The 19,497-nt window shown below is 49.0% G+C and overlaps 1 protein-coding gene across 1 annotated transcript in view; it reads left to right on the forward strand.

Annotated features, from left to right (window-relative positions):
* DLGAP2 (DLG associated protein 2) overlaps positions 1 to 19,497 on the forward strand; it is a gene marked incomplete at its 3' end in the record, with an annotated part of 748,047 nt that overhangs the window by 723,926 nt on the left and 4,624 nt on the right. Inside the window, exons 12-14 of the mRNA XM_082608399.1 lie at positions 2,713 to 2,798; positions 4,661 to 5,076; positions 14,820 to 14,911. Of these exons, the coding sequence (XP_082464525.1) occupies positions 2,713 to 2,798; positions 4,661 to 5,076; positions 14,820 to 14,911 (594 nt within the window). The remainder of the gene's footprint in view (positions 1 to 2,712; positions 2,799 to 4,660; positions 5,077 to 14,819; positions 14,912 to 19,497) is intronic.

The raw sequence follows: 19,497 nt of genomic DNA on the forward strand, positions 1-19,497 counted from the left end.
CATGTTTTTCTGACAGAGGTTTCATATGACAAACACTGTAAAATCTAAAAAAGTCATTAACTATAAACTCCTTGAATTTAATACCTTATTGTTAATAGAGCTGATGATCTTCAAAGCGGGGGTGAGAGGGCAGAGCATTAGATGTGCTGTGCAGAAGCTGACGTCAATCAGACCAGGTGCCCAGCGCTTCCCTCGCTTTTGAGAGTAGGAAGAAAAGACTCCACTGAATTTAAGAGATTTACCCAAGTACCACACGGCCAGCAAAGAGGCAGGATTTGCCTGCCTCCAAAGCTGCTTTTCCTCATTCGCTGTAAAAATAAGAGAATTATAAGAGAAAACGTACACACGAGAGAAAGGAAGAAAAGGGCATTTTGTGATACCTTGGTTGTATTTTTTAGTCACTTTATGGCATGTTTACGTATCTGTGAAGATGCGCATGTTGTATGTGTGCACACACGTCTTGTGATAGGACCGCTCACGCCACCTGCTAGTCTACATTCCTTAGTGGACATTGGATCGTAAGCATCTTTCGTGGTGTCATCCTTAAACCATCACTTTCATAGCTGCACAGCTATTCTGTGTCATGAGAAATGAAAACTCACCATGTGTTACTATTATCCTGCTTTCCTAGCCTCCTATTGTCCCTACGTGTCACCTTATAACTTGTTAGAATTCGAGGTAACTTCTTTAGACCAGAATCCTAAGACTGGAAACAGTAAGGCAAATACTTGGAACATTTTTATGAAGAAAAGCTAACGCCCTTTCCATTACAGATACCTCTCTAAAACTATACGAATGAAGCAATTTCACCCATGTTATGTATCTGTCAAATTCAACAATACCTACCAAAATTGTAAAATGGGATACTTTTGCCTCAGCCACCACATGGGGGCTGTGAGTATAGTCACCAAAGTACATGCACGTGCAGACGTGTATTTATAGCGGCGTCATTGACAATGTCAGAAAACTAGTAATAACCAAATTATCCGTCCACTGAAGACTGATTAAATAAATCAGGTTATAGCCGTAGAATGGAATAGCAGTTAAAGCACAAGGTAGCTCCTTTTGCACTGACATGGGGTAACATTTTTAATATATTAACCTTTATTGCAATCTTTTTGTGTCAAACAATAACAACAGTCTCCCCACCCAGCAAGGTAACATTTATGTGAGCCATGACCCACTTGAAACTCAAAAGACGTGGTGATTAACGGCAAGGTTAGGAATTTTATTCAAGCATGTTTCCCCCTGCAGTCAACCTATTTCCTCTTCCAGCCGCCAAAATATGCGACACAAATGAGAGACGACTTCCGTGCATGTTTTCAGAATTGCACCAATAAATAGTGGGGAGCCCCCGGCTGCTGTCCCCAGCTCCGCAGCCCACCGGGAGCTGCAGGGTCTCCATGTGGCCGTGTTGATTCTGGCCACAGCGGATCAGTGCAGAGCATGGCTCTGCCCCCCCCGACAAGCTGTGCACCCCTGGGCAAGTTACTCACCTTCTCTGATTCCTCAGTGTTGGATGTGGCTGGAAACGACACAGGGCATCCTGTGCACCAGGTGTAGTAACACTTGTCCGCTCTTAGCATGGTACCCGGTGCGGGGTCAGCGGAAAACAAATGCCAGCTCGCTCTTAGTACCATGACTTTTACTCTCCACAAAATGAGTCAGCCCCCAGTGACGAAGGCTTAGCCGAGGGGCATCCCAAGTTACAGGCACAATTGTTAAGTACACCTTTTTTCTCACAACTCACAGGAGAGCGTCCTGATTATTCGTTTAATGGTTTGTATCTTACCCTTGCAGCGATCATTAATATTTTTTAGAAAAGATGTGTTTGACAGTTTCGTTATGACGTTTGTGGATTGGGGTCAAACGTCCTTTTGAGACAGTGGGCAATATTCTTTGTGAAAAGGACAAGGGACAGTGTAGTGGCTGGGATAATATGTGACTAAACGAACCTTTGGTTTTGCAGACTTCATACTGAGAGTTTGCGGGGCAGCTGGGGGGCTGTTTGTTTATTTGTTTGTTTGTTTTTTTAGAAAACCTGCGCTACTAGAATTCTCTCATGAGTTAACTACACCAGTGATGATCATAAATGCTTCTTTGGGGTTGGGGAGAGTTTTCGGCAAACGCAGCCGCCATAAGGATTGTGTGTAGAATGCACGATTTCTGTTCTGACATCGCCCTGCTCTGGGCACAGTCGTTAGCAAAAGAGAGACAGCTCTGTGTAGGCGCAGATGGAGAGGTTACCTCGGTGTTCCTGGTAAATGCTTAAATTCCTTCCGTGTGTTCTTGTATGTGGATGCAGCCATCAGCACAGTCCTATCAAATCGCGTGTGTGTTTTGTTAGCTCTCTGGTTCATGCTGTACCTGTAGGGTGTGATAAGAGCTTTTAAGTCCTCTCATAATGCAAGCTAACAAAGCCTATTTTTGCCCGAGCTAAACAAAGCAATTATATTTGCATACATTTAAAAGACTGAGGCGCCGCGTTGAGTTCAAGTGGTGACGCAGAATTTGACGAAACACAGTAGCAACTTAACTTACACCAATATGAGTGCATTTCCCTCTCTCTGTCATTTTCCTGGGTCAAGTGCATCTCTGCATTAATTAAGCAAATACATAATTAATTACCACAAATGAATACACACACACAGATAGTCCCTGGCCCAGGTCCCATGTCTCGGTTCTAAAATAAGGTGTTCTGTGTTGAATTAGGTGGAAACAGCTACCGACTCTGACACAGAGAGCCGTGGCCTGCGGGAGTACCAGTCTGTTGGCGTGCAGGTGGAGAACGAGAAACGGTAACCAGCCCCCCGCATACCCCCCTCTCCCAAGCGGGGCTCTTGGTCTGTAACCTGACTGCAAGTGTCTAGACCACACTGACCATCAATAATTCAGGCCATTTGACCATCAATAATTCAGGCCAGGAAACAGGGTCATATCTTTATACTTTTCAACGTATATCATTCAAGTGTGAATTAACATCCTCCCATGCCTTGTTTCTGCAAGCGGCAGGGGACCCGCTTCTTCTAAAGTAATTTACCACCTACGAAAGCAGAGGGGCTGGCAGCTCTGAATGTTAGAGTCCTTTATCCAAAGGGAAAAAACAGGCTGAGGGTGAAACAAGCACAGGCTTTCTCACCTTATCATGTTAAAAGTAAAAGGAGGGCTTCCCTGGTGGCGCAGTGGTTGAGTCCGCCTGCCGATGCAGGGGACACGGGTTCATGCCCCGGTCCGGGAAGATCCCACATGCCGCGGAGCGGCTGGGCCCGTGAGCCATGGCTGCTGAGCCTGCGCATCCGGAGCCTGTGCTCTGCAACGGGAGAGGCCACAACAGTGAGAGGCCCGCGTACCGCAAAAAAAAAAAAAAAAAAAAAAAAAAAAAAAAAGTAAAAGGAAAGACAGAGAGAGAGGGAGGGAGATTGAAAGAAGTTTAAGACCTTAGCTGTGCTGGGATTGTGACACTTCAAAGGAACCCCTCAAACTGTCAAACACAGAGAAGTCCATTACAGGAGTGTTGTGTTTGTAACAAAAACAGGGTGACTATTTTATTTTATATTTAAAATAGCATATCTTGTAAATTTCATAAGAACAAATTTTGATGAGCGCATTACATTGTGAAGCCCCGGTGATTCGCTCACGGTGGAGGGCCTTAGGACCAACCTGCAAAGGTTTTGATTGCCAAGGAATTCAGAACACAAACTGATGGCTTCCCCAGGACGCGAGCTCTCAGAACCCGCACGTCGTCGTCTGTACCTGGGGACCTGGGCTGGCTGTCTCCGTCCCCCGCAGTGTCTTGTTCTCAGCTCCTTTGCCTCCAGGGCAGGAGATGGTGGCAGGTCCATTAACCAGCTGTACTCATAGCTGTGTGCCAGCCAGGGGCCAGTTTCTGCAGAGCCAAAACATGTAGCATGGGCAAAGTTTGGATGTGCAGACACACATGCACGCGCGCACACACACACACAGATACACATACACACACCCAGAGTTCTCACCAGCAAAATCTGCACTCCTGTTACAAGCTCACTTCTGCCAGTCATTTCAGTAACTGGCTGTGTGGAATGACTGACATTTAAATACATGGAATGCAAATGTTTTTTAAACACCTGCTGAGGTCAGAATTTGGTTTCATTGTTTTGCATAAAAGACAAAATCGGGATGATATTACATTATTCAGATAGGAGAAGAAACTCATGTCCTGAGCTGTGATAGGAACAGCCACCCAAACTCAGTAGGACACAGATGTTATTACTTAGAAGACTTGTAGACATAAAAGAAGCGGCAGGGCTTCGTTTGACGTGTGTGCCACAAACAGAAGAGAGTAAACTTGTAGCGTCTTTCTGAAAGGCAAGTGACCACTCCAAGGTAGTGGTTTCACGGGATACATCAAGCCTCCTTGTGTCGTGCAATAAACTTAAGTCTTAAGTGGGCATTATTTAGACATTGAAACTTAGGTAGAAGGTAGAGGTTCATTGTTTGCAAAGCCAGATGGTGTTCTGCCATAGATGAAGTACCAAAGTGCTTGTGATAGAGATGAAAACACTCGTCTTCCCCGCGAGGTGCCGGCTTGTGGCCCAGGCGCGCTCCTGATGAGTGCATCTAGGTTTTGCTGCACGAGGTCACCTCGCAAAGGCCCCACTTGTCCCCTTTGCCTCCCTTGCAGGTGCGGACGCTTTAAGCGTTCCAACAGCGTGACGGCCGCGGTGCAGGCGGACCTGGAGCTGGAGGGCTTCCCGGGACATGTCGCCACGGAGGACAAGGGCCTGCAGTTCGGGTCCTCCTTCCAGAGGCACTCGGAACCCAGCACCCCGACCCAGTACGGGGCGGTGCGGACCGTCCGGACCCAGGGGCTCTTCAGCTACCGAGAGGACTATCGGACCCCCGTGGACACTGCCGACCTGCCTCCTCCCGACCCCTGGCTGGAGCCGTCCATGGACACGGTGGATGGCGGCCACGTGTCTCCGTGCCACAGGGACGGCGCTTGGTTTCTGAAGCTGCTGCACAGCGAGACGAAGAGGATGGAAGGCTGGTGCAAAGAGATGGAGAGGGAAGCGGAGGAGAACGACCTTGCGGAGGAAAGTAAGGGCCCAGGTCTCCTCTGAGGCTTGTAGACACGCGTGACGTTGCCGTAACACAAGTGGCAGAATCCCCAGGGAAAGTCCCTGGGTCCCTGAGTAAATTTAAATGAGTGGGCTTCCTACGGCCTCCCACCAATTCTAAGACACAAGTAAATGAGCAGAAAAGCAGTCGTTAAAATATTAAAGGGCATCCTTCTGTTTTGTTTTGTTTGTTGGATAACAGGATGGCTTGTGCTCACAGGGATGTAGTTTATCTCATGTTCCACGTGCCGGTTCTCTTGAATTCTGGCAATGACTTGATATGGAGCAGTTCAGCCGTTTTCTAGAATCATGACTGTCCCGTGTTTATAAGAAATTGCTTTGGCTATATGCCAAAGAAACGTTGGTTACGGTAGATAACTTACCAGCCAGCTGGTGATGGCGGCTCCTGGTTTCCCATCCCCGGGTGGGTGGGGATCTAAGTTCCCCGACCTCGTGTGGGCAGTGCAGATCTGCTCCCAACCCTTTACTCCAGGTGGGTCTCTGGCTCTTGCACAGAAAAGCACCAACCTCCCCTTTCCCTGAAGAAACTTATTTGTCAGGATTGTCCAGAAGCAGCATCCTTTATGAATTGCTATGTTGATTTCAAAACAGATACCTCCTGACTTTGTTTATAGACCAAGAATACCACAAGAATGATTGCAAGGTACATACAACTAACACTTGTCTTTACCAAATACAGTTTCACAGAGGCGTTTCTGAATGTGTTAACTCGACAAAGCATACTCTTTTTTTTTTTTTTTTTCTTTTTGCGGTATGCGGGCCTCTCACTGCCGTGGCCTCTCCCGTCGCGGAGCACAGGCTCCGGACGCGCCGGCCCAGCGGCCGTGGCTCACGGGCCCAGCCGCTCCGCGGCACATGGGATCCTCCCAGACCGGGGCACGAACCCGCATCCCCTGCATCGGCAGGCGGACCCTCAACCACTGCGCCACCAGGGAGGCCCAAGCATACTCTTTTTAATGTTTTCTTTTTCCATGAAGTCCTTTGTACAATTGCTAGATCACTATAAATCCTGAAGTTCAAAAGGACACCTGATGTCCTTGGCAATGTCGCCCTGACATTGCATGTCCAGAAATCTGCTGTAGGAGTATATGTCAATAATCCCGGCAGTGGAAGCATAAGGATGAAAGTATCAGGACGGTAACTTATAGACACAGTGGCCCTGGCCCGTGAGAAGTCCAAGAAAACAGTTGGTGTTTTTTTTTTGTTTTTTTTGTGTTTTTTTTTTGCGGTATGCGGGCCTCTCACTGTTGTGGCCTCCCCCGTTGCGGAGCACAGGCTCCGGATGCGCAGGCCCAGCGGCCATGGCTCACGGGCCCAGCCGCTCCGCGGCATATGGGATCCTCCCAGACCGGGGCACGAACCCGTATCCCCTGCATCGGCAGGCGGACTCTCAACCACTGCGCCACCAGGGAGGCCCAACAGTTGGTGTTTTGATCCTGAGTTGTTAAAACGTACATTGTTAACTTAGGAAGAAAGGGGGAGAGTGCCATGCCTTCAAACCCCCAGTTCTCTTCTCCCACATTCCTCTCTCAGTCATCACCCCCCACACCTCCTTCACCGGAGCGGGTACTAGATGCTGAGGGTTTTGGAGGAAGTGTAGCTGGTGCCCCGGCCATGCGGCATCGGTGCATGTAGCTGCCAAAGTCACACCGCCCCCCCCGCGTTTGTCCACACATGTCACCTGTTGAGGGCACAGCCGACGGTGACTGCGCTCAATCCGATGTTTAAAACTCCCTCGTTTCCCGCAGCTTTTCTTCACTTGTCAGTATGTGCTTCAACGGGGCGAAACCGTTTGAATTGTAACAGGGATTTATCCTCTTTATCCCGAGTTGACCCGGGATTTGAAGGAGACTGTCAGCTCCCGCTCTGTACACGCCCCCGCGTTCAGCCCGGGCTTGGTGAGCGGTCCTCGGGGCTTGTAAGACGTGAGCCTGAGGTTGATGAGTCGGGATGTGTTTCCTACACCCTGTGGCTCCTCCGTGAAATGCCTTTGAAGGGGAGGAGATGGGGGGACAGTTCAGCAAGAGGTAACCCTTGTCAGGGCTTACCCCACAGTATGTCTGCAGCATTTTATTCTAGAATCATGTGGATTTACACCGTTGAGGACACATCCTAGACCAAAAGGTTCTGGTCTCCCTCTGTGCGTGGAAGAGATGGAGGTTAGTCCTTAGTCCTTGCTGTGTTTGTAAGACAACACAGAGCAAAACCTGCCATGTCATGATTTTCCATATTTAGTGTGTACCTTTAATTCAGTTATTATTTTATCAAGGATTATAGTTTTTTTTTAAGAGACGTTTTTTAAAAGAAATCTCTAAGCCATCATGTACTGGACACAGTGCCAAGGGCTACGCCAAGTGCATCACTTGCATCTTCAAGGGCTGAGCGTATCGTGATACCTAGAAAATACTGTCACCTTTATGGAAGTAAAGAAACTGAGGTTCAGAGAGATTAAGATCTTGCCCCACGTTCCACAGAGGAGAGCAAGGAATCCAGGCTCGGAGTCAGAGCTGCCTTTTGTCAAAAGCTGTGCTTTCCCACCACGCTGCCCGACGTTCTTCAATCCAGATGTTCCATTCCTGGGAACTTGTCCTTCTCTGTATTCTAACACTGTCTTCTTCTGCTCTTTTAGAAAATGTTGAGCCTCTATCCCTGGCCGTTTACTTCATTCTGATTCTCTGAATCTCTGACACCCATTTGTGGTCCAGAGAGAATCCCTGAGCCTTAAAATACATACTTAGGTTGTGCCTCAGCCCTTGGAAATTAAGAGGTGAAATTAAAAGGCTTCAGCGCTGAAGCATTGTCATACGTTAGGATTTTCTTGCCACTGGGGCGTTCCATAAAATTCTGGGAGTCATGCCGTAAGTGTACTACTGTGTCTGAAATCCGATTTGACAATCTACAGTGACCCACATCAACAATAAGAGTCCATCACTTAGGAGGTTCAGTTGTCTTATTACTGGACATCTGGAGAACACGTTTTTCCTTCAACAAGGCAGAGCGGGAAGGGAGTTTCTGCCGTCCCTCAACTGTATTTCCATATACAAGTTTTTTTCTATCTTTTTGGCACCTTTGGGACCTTCTTCTGGACTCTCTCCGTCTTGTAAACACACAGCAGATGTTTGCTGAACCCATACTATGAGTCGTTCGGTAGACTGCAGGTGGATACGCAAAGGGGTGTATAGCACAGAAGCTGCGGTGACCTAAGAAAGGGTCAAGTGAGACCAAGGCAGAGCTGCTCACGGCGAGTGAGAAACATGAAGTATAGCAAGAACAGTGCAGATCCAGTGCTTTAAAAAGTGCTGCCCAGGGCTTCCCTGGTGGCGCAGTGGTTGAGAGTCCGCCTGCCGATTCAGGGGACACGGGTTTGTGCCCCGGTCCGGGAAGATCTCACATGCCGCGGAGCGGCTGGGCCCGTGAGCCATGGCCGCTGAGCCTGCGCGTCCGGAGCCTGTGCTCCGCAACGGGAGAGGCCACAAAAGTGAGAGGCCCGCGTACCGCAAAAAAAAAAAAAAAAAAAAGTGCTGCCCAGTGCTTTTAAAAGACTCTCTCAGGAGCCTGAGAGATGCTGCCGGCAGGGAAAGTCTGAGAAGGCTTCCTGGTGACAGTGACATCTGGGCTGGACCTTGAGGGGAGGTGGGTTTGGTCAAGCAGGTGGGGTGGGGGCGATGGTGATGAGAGAGAATGGTCAAGGGCACAAGCAGAGGCAGAGAACTGGCTGGGAGACCCTCCAGGAAGACCCTCCCTTAGACGTGGACTCTGCACCTGACCGAGGGGGAGGCTGAGCCACTACCTCTCGAGTCCCTGGGCTCTGTCATCCTCCACTGCCTTGGGGACATGCTGCTCAAAGGCGGGGACGGCTCTGCGTTTTCCCAGAGCTCTTACCGCCCGGCCCCCGCTGTCGTTTGACATCTTAGGCTCCTGGAAGGCTCACACTTGGTACATCGATTATCCGCCAGCAGTGCCTGGCAGAAGCCCTGTGCAGCTGAGAGTCAGAGAGAGGAAGAAGGCGGGAAGAGGTGCAGCCTTCACACCCGGGGGGTGGTCACAGCCCTGCTCACGCCTTCTTAAAGCGTAGCATCTAAACCCCACGCATCCTGCAGTCGCCCTCGGCCAGGCTGGGGAAGACCCCGTTCCACAGGCACCAGCTCAATAATCGTGACTCTGCGTGGGTTTTCCTACCACCGTTTAATAACTACGTGCAACTGCATTTCTATGAGGCTCAGAGGCAAAGAACAGAGAATAGATCTGCTTGATCCTTTTTATGATGTTCTTAATTTCTTCTTTTATTTGCCTGGCTTTATTTTTTTGTGGACAAAGATGACAAAACAGTTGTTTTGAACCTCAACTGTATGCTTTGCCCACTAAACTAGCACCATATTAGTCACATTTAGCTGTTTCCCTAGTAATGTTTAAAGGTCAGATAACCTTCAAGTCTAGTCCTCATTTTAAGAACAGATACAGGGTTATTGATTACGGCCCTTTCAAAAAGAGAAGCTTAAATTAAATGGCTGTTGAACCAAAACCCTGAGCTTGGAATATTGAAATTTCCATTCCATGAGATAACTTTTCTCACAAGCTGTAATTTTATAATCACAGCTCACTGAATTGATTGGACAAATTTAGATTCGTTCAGCCCTCTATGGTTAATAAAAGCATCGTGAGCCCAGTTAAATACTGGTTTAAGTTAAGTCATGTTAAAGCAGGCTTCCTATTGTTAATACATAAATAGATATATTCTGAAGGGATTGTAAACCGTCACTAGACTAGTGTTTTGGGATTTTTGTGTTAATTATGTTAAACCAAACGGCTAAGTGGCATAAAGTAAAACCAAAACAATAGTATGTTTTCTGAAATAAAAGAAACGGTTCCAGAACCACAAAGATCTTAGCAGGTCTGTAGAAATATGAATGGTATAAGGAACTCAACAGTGGGGTCTCTCGAGAGGTGTTGGGACTTCCTCTCGCCCCCAAAACAGATCTGCCCAAAAGCTAATAACCTGAACATCACCAAGTCCGATGCATGGACCCACAGACTCACAGAGCTGGGGGCTTTGGTGATTTCCTTCCTCATCGGCTTCACTAGTCATGTTAACGCTGGTGTCGGGGTTCGGTGTCCAGCATGGGTCCCCCATTCCTTCCATGCGGAGGGGCGATTATCCCTGGATGGCGGCAGTGGCAGGCGGCGTGGCTCGGTCGCTGTGCCGTCGGCCCAGGGAAGAGCAGACAACAAGTAGAGTGACCCTGAGGATTCGTGGGCCACGTGGCAATGCAGGGGACGAGGAGGACATGGGCCACAGAGAAACTGCCCCTGGGTCTGCAGTTTGCCCAGGAGTCCCCATCAGCAAAGACAGCACATTGAAGACCAGAGCTAATGATGATGCTTCTGAGCATCACAGCTGCTACAGCCTCTGGGATCTGACCAGTCCTCCAGGGAACGAACAGCCACTGCTTCCAGACCCCTGCCAGGACACACAAGCCTGGTTGTGTCCCGGCTCTTGCTAAGGATGTGGTAAATGCCCGACGGAGATGTCCCCACACAGCCCAGCCACCCAGTGGCCGCAGGCAGACTGTAGCGTAAGAAGAAACGTGTGCTCAAGAAACACAAAACGAAACGAAAATGATAAAGCCAGAGATCCAGAGCGAGGAGGTTTGTGGAAGCAGCCGTGTCCCCCAGCCTGCTCTACAAAATGAGCCAGGATGGAATCCCAAGAGATCCCGGAGTAATACATCTTCAAATGATCATTTCAGGGCTTCCCTGGTGGCGCAGTGGTTGAGAGTCCGCCTGCCGGTGCAGGGGACACAGGTTCGTGACCCGGTCCGGGAAGATCCCACATGCCGCGGAGCGGCTAGGCCCGTGAGCCATGGCCGCTGAGCCTGCGCATCCGGAGCCTGTGCTCCGCAACGGGAGAGACCACAACAGTGAGAAGCCCATGTACCGCCAAAAAAAAAAAAGATCATTTCAAACAGTCTGCAGATTTTAGAAAAACCCACCTCGAATTTTGAAAGAAAAGAATAGTGTAAATGTCCTGGCACTTCATAGCAAATTTAGATAGAATTGAAAATTGTGGAACACGCATGAAAAATAAATTAAAGGAGCAAGTCAGTTAATCAAATTTCTTTGTACATCAAAGACCAGGGTTGTCCCAGGTTGTTTGTAAGTTTGCATTCTGATGAGCATACGTCCTAATCTGTAGCTCTTGAAAGAAAGTGTCTAAACTATGACAAACTTAGGGAAGGATAGTGGAAAAGAATAAATTGAATTTTCGCCTCAAATTCTTTGCAATTATAGGAAGCTATTTACATTATAGGTATCAGATAGAATCATCCCCATTCACTGAGCAGCAAATTCTCCTGCCATTCGCAATCAGGTCATTAGCTACAGTCTCACAGCCATTATCTCTCTCTAGCAATAATCAATTTATACCCTTTAAAATAAGCCTCCACTGCATTAAATCAACACCCACAGATCACCCACCTATCCATGCTGTGCTAAAGATGATAAACTGAAGTACTTTATATTAACACTTCCGTTGAAGTACGTTTTAAAAAGAATATGAAAATTGGGGATTAAAACCTCAAAATGGGTAAAACTGATTGACTTTTTAAATTGGGATTGACATATATACACTAATATGTATAAAATGGATAGCTAATAAGAACCTGCTATATAAAAAAATTAAATTTAAAAAAAACCTGAGGCTTAGAGAAATTAACAATAAATAAATACCATTTCAGGAAGCATAGAGTCAGTGAAAAGAAGTGCACTTATACATGAGTCACTTCTATATATTCCTGCAGTGACAGCTTGGTTAAAACAAGTCTCTTGAAAGGTTTTCATCAGTCATGCAAGTTATAGGGGTTTACAAGTGAAAATTCAACTTTTCAAAAACAAAGCTAACTCTTCCACTCAGCAGCAGTGGGACCAGAGCTGCAGAAACATATTCAGTTTGGGGAATCAAACTGGGAACCAAGTAGGAAGTATTTTCAGCCCTTCCAGGAGGTGCTCCAACCCCACTGCCCTCCTGCCAGGCTGCAGGCAAAGCAGACAGAGGAGGTGGGCGGAATGGGGGGGTCTGGGGGAGTAAGCCCCTCTCGCAGTGGATTGGTAGGAGACACAAGGGCCCAGGTGTCAAGATGCTGACAAGACAACATTTTTTTTTAAGTCTGAAAGGATGCCAGAGTGTTATCCAGTTAACTCACTTGTATTAAAAGGTACATTTAAAACTCTTCTTCATATTTTAGGAGCCAGCTAGAATTGGATGATATTAAGGAACTATTCATTTCTTAGGAGTGGTCATGGCACTGTGGTCGTACAGGATGATGGCGGATGGGGCTTTGGCCACAGCTAATCCAAGTGGGTCAGGAAAATAAACGCACTCCGAGACTGGTGATTCTAAGGGATGGGGTGGAGTTGCTTGTGATACTTTCTTTCAAGTTTTCTGCGTGTGAAATTTGCCATAATAAAACTTTGGGGAACAACAATCTGGACAAGTAAGAAAACACAGGCAAACTAAGAAGTGTTTCAGTCCATTAACTTCCCCAGGAGAGCATCATGTTACGAACATGTCTGTAGGGCCACATCCTCACCCTGTAAAAATGAAGGCTGTGCTATCCCTTCTGTTGTGTGGCTGATTTCTGTTACATTAGGATGTGTCCTCAGCACCCCTCACAGCAATGGGTTTATTTCTGGGACATCAGTTCCAACATGTGACACTTGGTTACATGGTGTTGAGGCCCTTCCCAACGGTGTCTATGACTCCGTTCCCTTCGAGGGAGGCCAAGGAACACGGTCTCAGCAGCTGTGTGGCCAGGCTCAGGAATCAGCCTTTGATGCCAGTTTCTAATGCACGTTAAATGTCTCAAGTCATTTTATTGAAGGCTGCCTGTCAAATTTACTAATGTTTGGGAAATTGGGGAGAAAAGTAACGAAATTGAGTTTACTTCTCTGGACTCAGGCTACACCTCTGTGGAAAGGCCAGGTCTCAGGCGCCACCCCAGACCCCCTGAGTCAGAATCTGCCTGTAACCAGACCCCCAGGTGACTCGCGGGCTGATGGGGCTGGCCTTTGTGGGCTCTTCTCCAGATAAAACCTCAAGGACGTAAGCATTCCGTCCAGAGTAAGTACTTAAATAGCCTGTTAGCGGTGATGGCTGTGTCTCTGCTTCATGACGGACGAACCTCCAGGCTAAAACCCCCTTTTTCCTGAAGGCTTGCCCGCAGGGCACTGGAGACAAGCTTGTCCTGCTCTCCTGAAAGCCTGAGGGAATGGCCAGACTAGCAAACTGGCCCGACTTTGAGTTTCAGGGCGTCCGTGTGGCTGGTTGTTATCTGTGTTCTGCACAGAGTCTTGAGGGGGACCCAAAAGAGAAGATGCTTCTGGCCATCAGAGGAAGATGCTGTGTAAGCTCAGTGAACTAGCTGGGGATTGTTGCTTATAGACAAAACATCAGAGATAAGTGGACCTGGGTATAGTCGCCAGAAATGTTTTCCTACAGATTCCTGTGTGCTTTTGAGAATCATGGGAGCTGGGATCCACCAAAGCTATTATTTCCAAATTACTGACAACGTTTACACAGGCTAAGGAAGACTGGGGCAGAAAGATGGGAAGTATGGAGGCCCCTGGAGGTAGCAGGTGTGGGTTTTTCCCAGAAATTTCATGCCCAGAGTCTTTTATCTGCCCAGTGCAAATCCCAAAGTTGTCACAGCTATTGGGTAATTGGTTAAATCCTTTCCACTGACAAAACTCTTATTATTTACATTTTTTAAGTGCTATTTGATTAAAGTCTTACAACTTAGAAATTGGTTCTGGATTAAACTGACACTTCCTACCCCCTGAAAGCGGAGCTGGCCCACAGGGTGCCCCGAAGCAGGATATTCTCACTACCACCAAACGTGGCGCTTCCACGGGTCAGCGGATGGTGATGTGAGCAGGTCGGGGGAACTGGTCACCTGCTGACCCCCGAAGGGCTTGGTGATGTTAGCAGTAGCTTTCTAAGCTAAATTTCCCCCAACACTGAAGTATCCTGGTAGCTGGCATTTGGTCGTCTTTTTTTTTTTAACATCTTTATTGGAGTATAATTGCTTTACAATGGTGTGTTAGTTTCTGCTTTATAACAAAGTGAATCAGTTATACATATACATATGTTCCCATATCCCCTCCCTCTTGCGTCTCCCTCCCTCCCACCCTCCCTATCCCACCCCTCTAGGTGGTCACAAAGCACCGAGCTGACCTCCCTGTGCTATGCAGCTGCTTCCCACTAGCTATCTGTTTTCCATTTGGTAGTGTGTATATGTCCATGTCACTCTCTCGCTTTGTCCCAGCTTACCCTTCCCCCTCCCCGTGTCCTCAAGTCCATTCTCTAGTAGGTCTGCGTCTTTATTCCCGTCTTGCCCCTAGGTTCTTCATGACCTTTTTTTTTTTCTTAGATTCCATACATTTGTGTTAGCATACAGTATTTGTCTTTCTCTTTCTGACTTACTGCACCCTGTATGACAGGTCGTCTTTGAATTTCCTTCATGCTCAGGAATGGAGCAGATGGAAAGACAGTTCAGCCCGTGGCCATAATAAACTCAACAGTTTCACCTCCAGTGACAGAGATGATAGAATAATGGCTTTTGCCCTTTGGGTCATATCCCCTCTGTGTGGTGCTTTTGCTTGTGTTCTGACTGACCCAGTTTCACACCTGTTGTGTTTTTCCAACAGTTCTCGGGAAAATCAGGAGTGCTGTTGGGAGTGCCCAGCTTCTGATGTCGCAGAAATTCCAGCAGTTTTACTGGCTTTGCCAACAGAACATGGTAAGCGGATCCTCAGGTAACCTCGGCCCCTTGTAACCAAGCTGAACGTCCGTCCTTTCTGTGCTCACCGCCTTCCCGCCTGTTAAAAGACTCCTGCACATGTGCAGCCTGGTGAATGAGTAGCGGGACACTCCCAGCTTTGGGGGTGATTTAAAAGTGCAGCCAGGGCTTCCCTGGTGGCGCAGTGGTGGAGAGTCTGCCTGCCGATGCAGGGGACACGGGTTCGTGCCCCGGTCCGGGAGGATCCCACATGCCGCGGAGCGGCTGGGCCCGTGAGCCATGGCCGCTGAGCCTGCGCGTCCGGAGCCTGTGCTCCGCAACGGGGGAGGCCACGACAGTGAGAGGCCCGCGTACCGCAAAAAAAAAAAAGTGCAGCCAAAGCAGAGAGGCTGTGGGGGTATGGGCAGGGGAGGGGCAGGGGTGGGAAGGAGACAGGTGTTTCCCCAGCCGTGAGGGTTGTCCTCCGCCACCTGGCTGTCCCCCAGGGGACCCGAGGAAGGAGGGGAAGCGTAAATCACTGTCACGGTGGATGTCACAGTGAGGACAGTGCTAGGAGGTGGCTTGAAAGAAACACGTAAACAACCACAGTGCAAGAGATTAGGAAGAGATTTTAGAAATAATTTGCACTTTATATGTTACAGTCAGGAGTGAACAGAAATACCGTGAACTAAATTAGGTAATACGGTTGGCATTAAACTTGGTTCTGATCTTCCTGAAAATCAAGGGGACACTCTTACCTATATGTGTACTTATATGTATACTATACTGTGTATAAATAAATATAAATACATATTGTTACACACACACGTTTCCTTATCTGACTAAAGAAAATATTCACTTGATATTATTTGGAGAAATAACTAAACAGTCATCACATTACTTTACAGGTTCTTTTATTTATAATCCATACACTGACTTCTTTCAGACCAAACATTTTCATTAAAACACAAGTAGGTCTCTGCAAGGTCTCCCATAGCAATGGTTCAAGGTGATTTGATTTTGTTTTGTTCTGTTTTTAAATTTACAAGGAGGTATGTGGATTTACAGAATGTTCTTCCACATCAAAGGCAGCATAGCCCGTCAGAGTTGCCAGTTTATCCCTTTTAATCAGGATCATTAAAAAGTATGTTTTCTCTAATATTTTCAAATTAATCCCATTCAAGTTCATCATGAAATTGAAAGAGTTACCGCCTGGTTGCCTATGACGTGAAGTTATAATCAACATTTAAAAGGGGAAACAGGCAGGTTTAGAGTCCCTGAAAGAAACATACAGCTGTGGAAACATTCAGTTATCATGTTTACTGGGCATGTTCTAGCCTCCTCCGTCGTGTGTATTTAATGATCATCTTTAAGGAATTGATTTAGGCCATTGGAGAGTGTGGTCCGTGTTCCACCGAGTCTGGTGGGGAGGGTCGTCCCCATCTTCAGGACCCTACACTCAGCAGAGGAACATTATTCAGGCTTATAAAATCTTCATGTCTTCTCTGCCAGAAGCAGCTGATACTAGACTTAAAAATTATCCACCCTAATAGTTTTGATTCCTCTTATACATGTCAGATTGCGTTTTGTGTTAACCTTAAAAAGTCTGGCGTGACTGCTTCCTTTCCTTTTGACCTCCGTCTAGGATTAGACCAAAAGAGTCTGGAGCGTTTGTTGGAGGAGGTCAGGTTGGGGCCCTAAGCAGGCCTGTCAGCAGAAATGCTGAAATGCTGACAGTACAAGCAGGGGCCTTGCTCAGCAAAGCCACACTGCCCACACTTTGCAGCTTTAGGCCGGTGACTAGTTTTCAGTCAAAAAGTGGCCCCAGGTGATACATCAAGAGCCCACCAGCTGTTTAGGAAGGACGACACCGGGCAGGACCCGCCCTTGAAGCTGGCGGGTCGATACCGGTACCTCTCGGGCCAGCAGCGGCTCAGCACCCCAGAGCAGGGAGAAACGGAGTCACGCTCAGACCGGCCGGTCTAACAGTGTACTTGAACACGACCCACGGTCTCTTCTCAGCCTTTCTCAGGACACACAGCTCCCAGAGAATGTTCCGGAACATGGAGCCTCAGAGCCCACATCCCACCTGGACCCCACGGCCTGCAGTTAGCAAGGATGGATGGCTCTGTACACGTTGCTGGGGTAGGGGACTGGCCTGGCTCACCACTGACATGAAAAAATGAGACTTACAAACAGATCGGACATCTGAATGTCCAGTGGACACAGATGCAGCCACCTCCCGTGCAGAGCCAGACCCTGGCCGTGCCCAGTTCCACGGACGCCACGGCCTCTGCTCCCTGGGAGCCCAGAGGACAAAGATTTCACCGGTCCAGTGGGGAGGGCAGGTGACCACAGAGTCCACTCTCAGGCGACATGAGGCTCAGCACAGCCGTGGGGCAGGACCAGGGCCCGAAGTCCCACCTGGGAACCCATTCCATCCCTCGGACATGTTCAGGCCCCATCACGCCTGCACCTGCGGGAGAGGACATTGTACTTGTGTCATCTTCCAGAAGAGCAGCTGAGGACCCGCCTTTGGCGGGAGGAGTCCCCCCCAGCCCCGACTGTCCAGGGAGCCCCTGTGCATCCCCGTCACCTGCAGAACACGGCCCGGAGGCAAGACCTTCACTCTGCTTTTCTTCACAAGCAGTGGCTGAGCTCAGACAGGCAAGTACATGACAACCCAGGCGACTGGATGAACCCTCCTGCCCCTGACCCTGACCCTACCCCTGAGCCTGAGCCTGCACCTGCCCCTGCCCCTGAGCCTGCACCTGACACTGACTCTGCCCGTGAACCTGCCCCTGACTCTGACCCTGAACCTGACTTGCACCTGCCCCTGCACCTGAACCTTCCCCTGACCCTGCACCTGCCCCTGCCCCTGAGCCTGCACCTGACCTTGCACCTGAACCTGCCCCTGCCCCTTCACCTGACCCTGCCCCTGCCCGTGAACCTGCCCCTGACTCTGACCCTGAACCTGACTTGCACCTGAACCTGAACCTGAACCTGAACCTTCCCCTGACCCTGACCCTGCACCTCCCCCTGCCCCTGCCCCTGCCGTTGCACCTGAACCTGCACTTGGCCCTGACCCTGCACCTGACCCTGCACCTGCCCACTGGGCTCCGCGATCCACACGCCCAGGTCGCCTCTTGGTGGCTCAATGGAGAACGGGCTTCAAACCGCAGACAATGGCCCCGGGGTTGCAACTTTCACTCCAGACGGAGAAGGAGAAAATGAGGGCGTTTTGTGCAAGTAGCTTGGACCGTGGTTCTTACCCTCTGCCCTCAGGTCAGCACAGCTGCCATCTGGCTGCGTCAGCAGAACGGACGGGACTCAAAGAGTGACCTTGTGGATGTGCATGTGGAACCAGGACTGAATGTCTGTGTCCCCCAACATTCACATGAGGAGGTCATGAGGGTGGAGTCCCCACGCTGGGATCAGTGCCCTCATAACAGAGACCCCAGAGAGCCCCCAGCCTTTCCTCCACGTGAGGACACAAGAGAGAAGACGCCGTCTGTGAACCAGGAAGGGGGTCCTCACCCGACACAGGATCTGCCAGCACCTTGACCTTGGATGTCCAGCCTCCAGCACTGGGAGAAGTAGACTGTGCTGTTCATAAGCCCCCAGTCTGTGGTTTTCTTGTTCTCTCAGCCCAGATGGACTAAGACAAAGGTTAAAGGAAGTTTAAACCCAACCAAATAGAAGTTCCTGATGTGCTTCATGGAAAGGACTTATGAACAAGCCGGAAATGGCACATTTTAAGCAAATTCAGATAAATGTTTACCTATCAGAAATTTCTCTGTCTGTTTAACCTGAGACAGCCCCACACTGAATCAAGGGAACCACACCCAGAAAAATCCACACCCTTAACCCGAGGGTGGCAAACTCAGGGGCTTGCAGGCAGGTCACACGGCCCAGGGAACTCGAGGCTGCGGTCACCAGCCAGCGCTGGACGCCGGGGACGTGGCCAGGCCACTGGCCCTCTATTCCTGTGAAGTCACCCAGCTTTAAGTAGAGACAACTCATTGAAACTACACATACCTCAGGTGCCGCGTGCAGAAGCAAACCCACCTTGGGGCCACGTGCGCCCTTGGCTGCCCGTGTGCCGCTCCGTGGCATCACCGGCACCTTCCAAGGGCAGGGACCTGTCCCCAAGACAGTTCTGTCCTTTCAGGAGATGGACGTGCCTGCCCTCCCTCCGCGTGGGAGCAACGAAATATACATGGTACATTTGTAGGGCATCCCTGACCTTCAGAAGCAGGGCTGAGACTGCTCAGAGAACAAACAGAAACGGCCGTGGCTCCAGGCCCATCTCCCCAGCGCCCATGACCACCAGCACCACTGCAGACCCTTCCCGGGCACCAGCTTCCCAGTAATCCCACAGGCGACCAGAACCATGGGGCCTGCACAAACTGTCAAGCGGCTGGAGCCTTGACATGTGCCACCATCCCCAGGTTCCAAGAAAGCGTTTTCAAAATGAAACGGTGAAGGAATGTCTACACGTGTATTCTTCAGTAGACTTTATTTTTCTTCTTCTCATTTCCTCCAGTTGTGTTGTGATATAATGAACATACAGCGCTGAATAAATGTAAGGGGTACCGCATAATGAT

Source organism: Mesoplodon mirus (genome assembly GCF_964341445.2).
Source record: "Mesoplodon mirus genome assembly, chromosome: 20".
NCBI classification, from domain to species: domain Eukaryota; kingdom Metazoa; phylum Chordata; class Mammalia; order Artiodactyla; family Ziphiidae; genus Mesoplodon; species Mesoplodon mirus.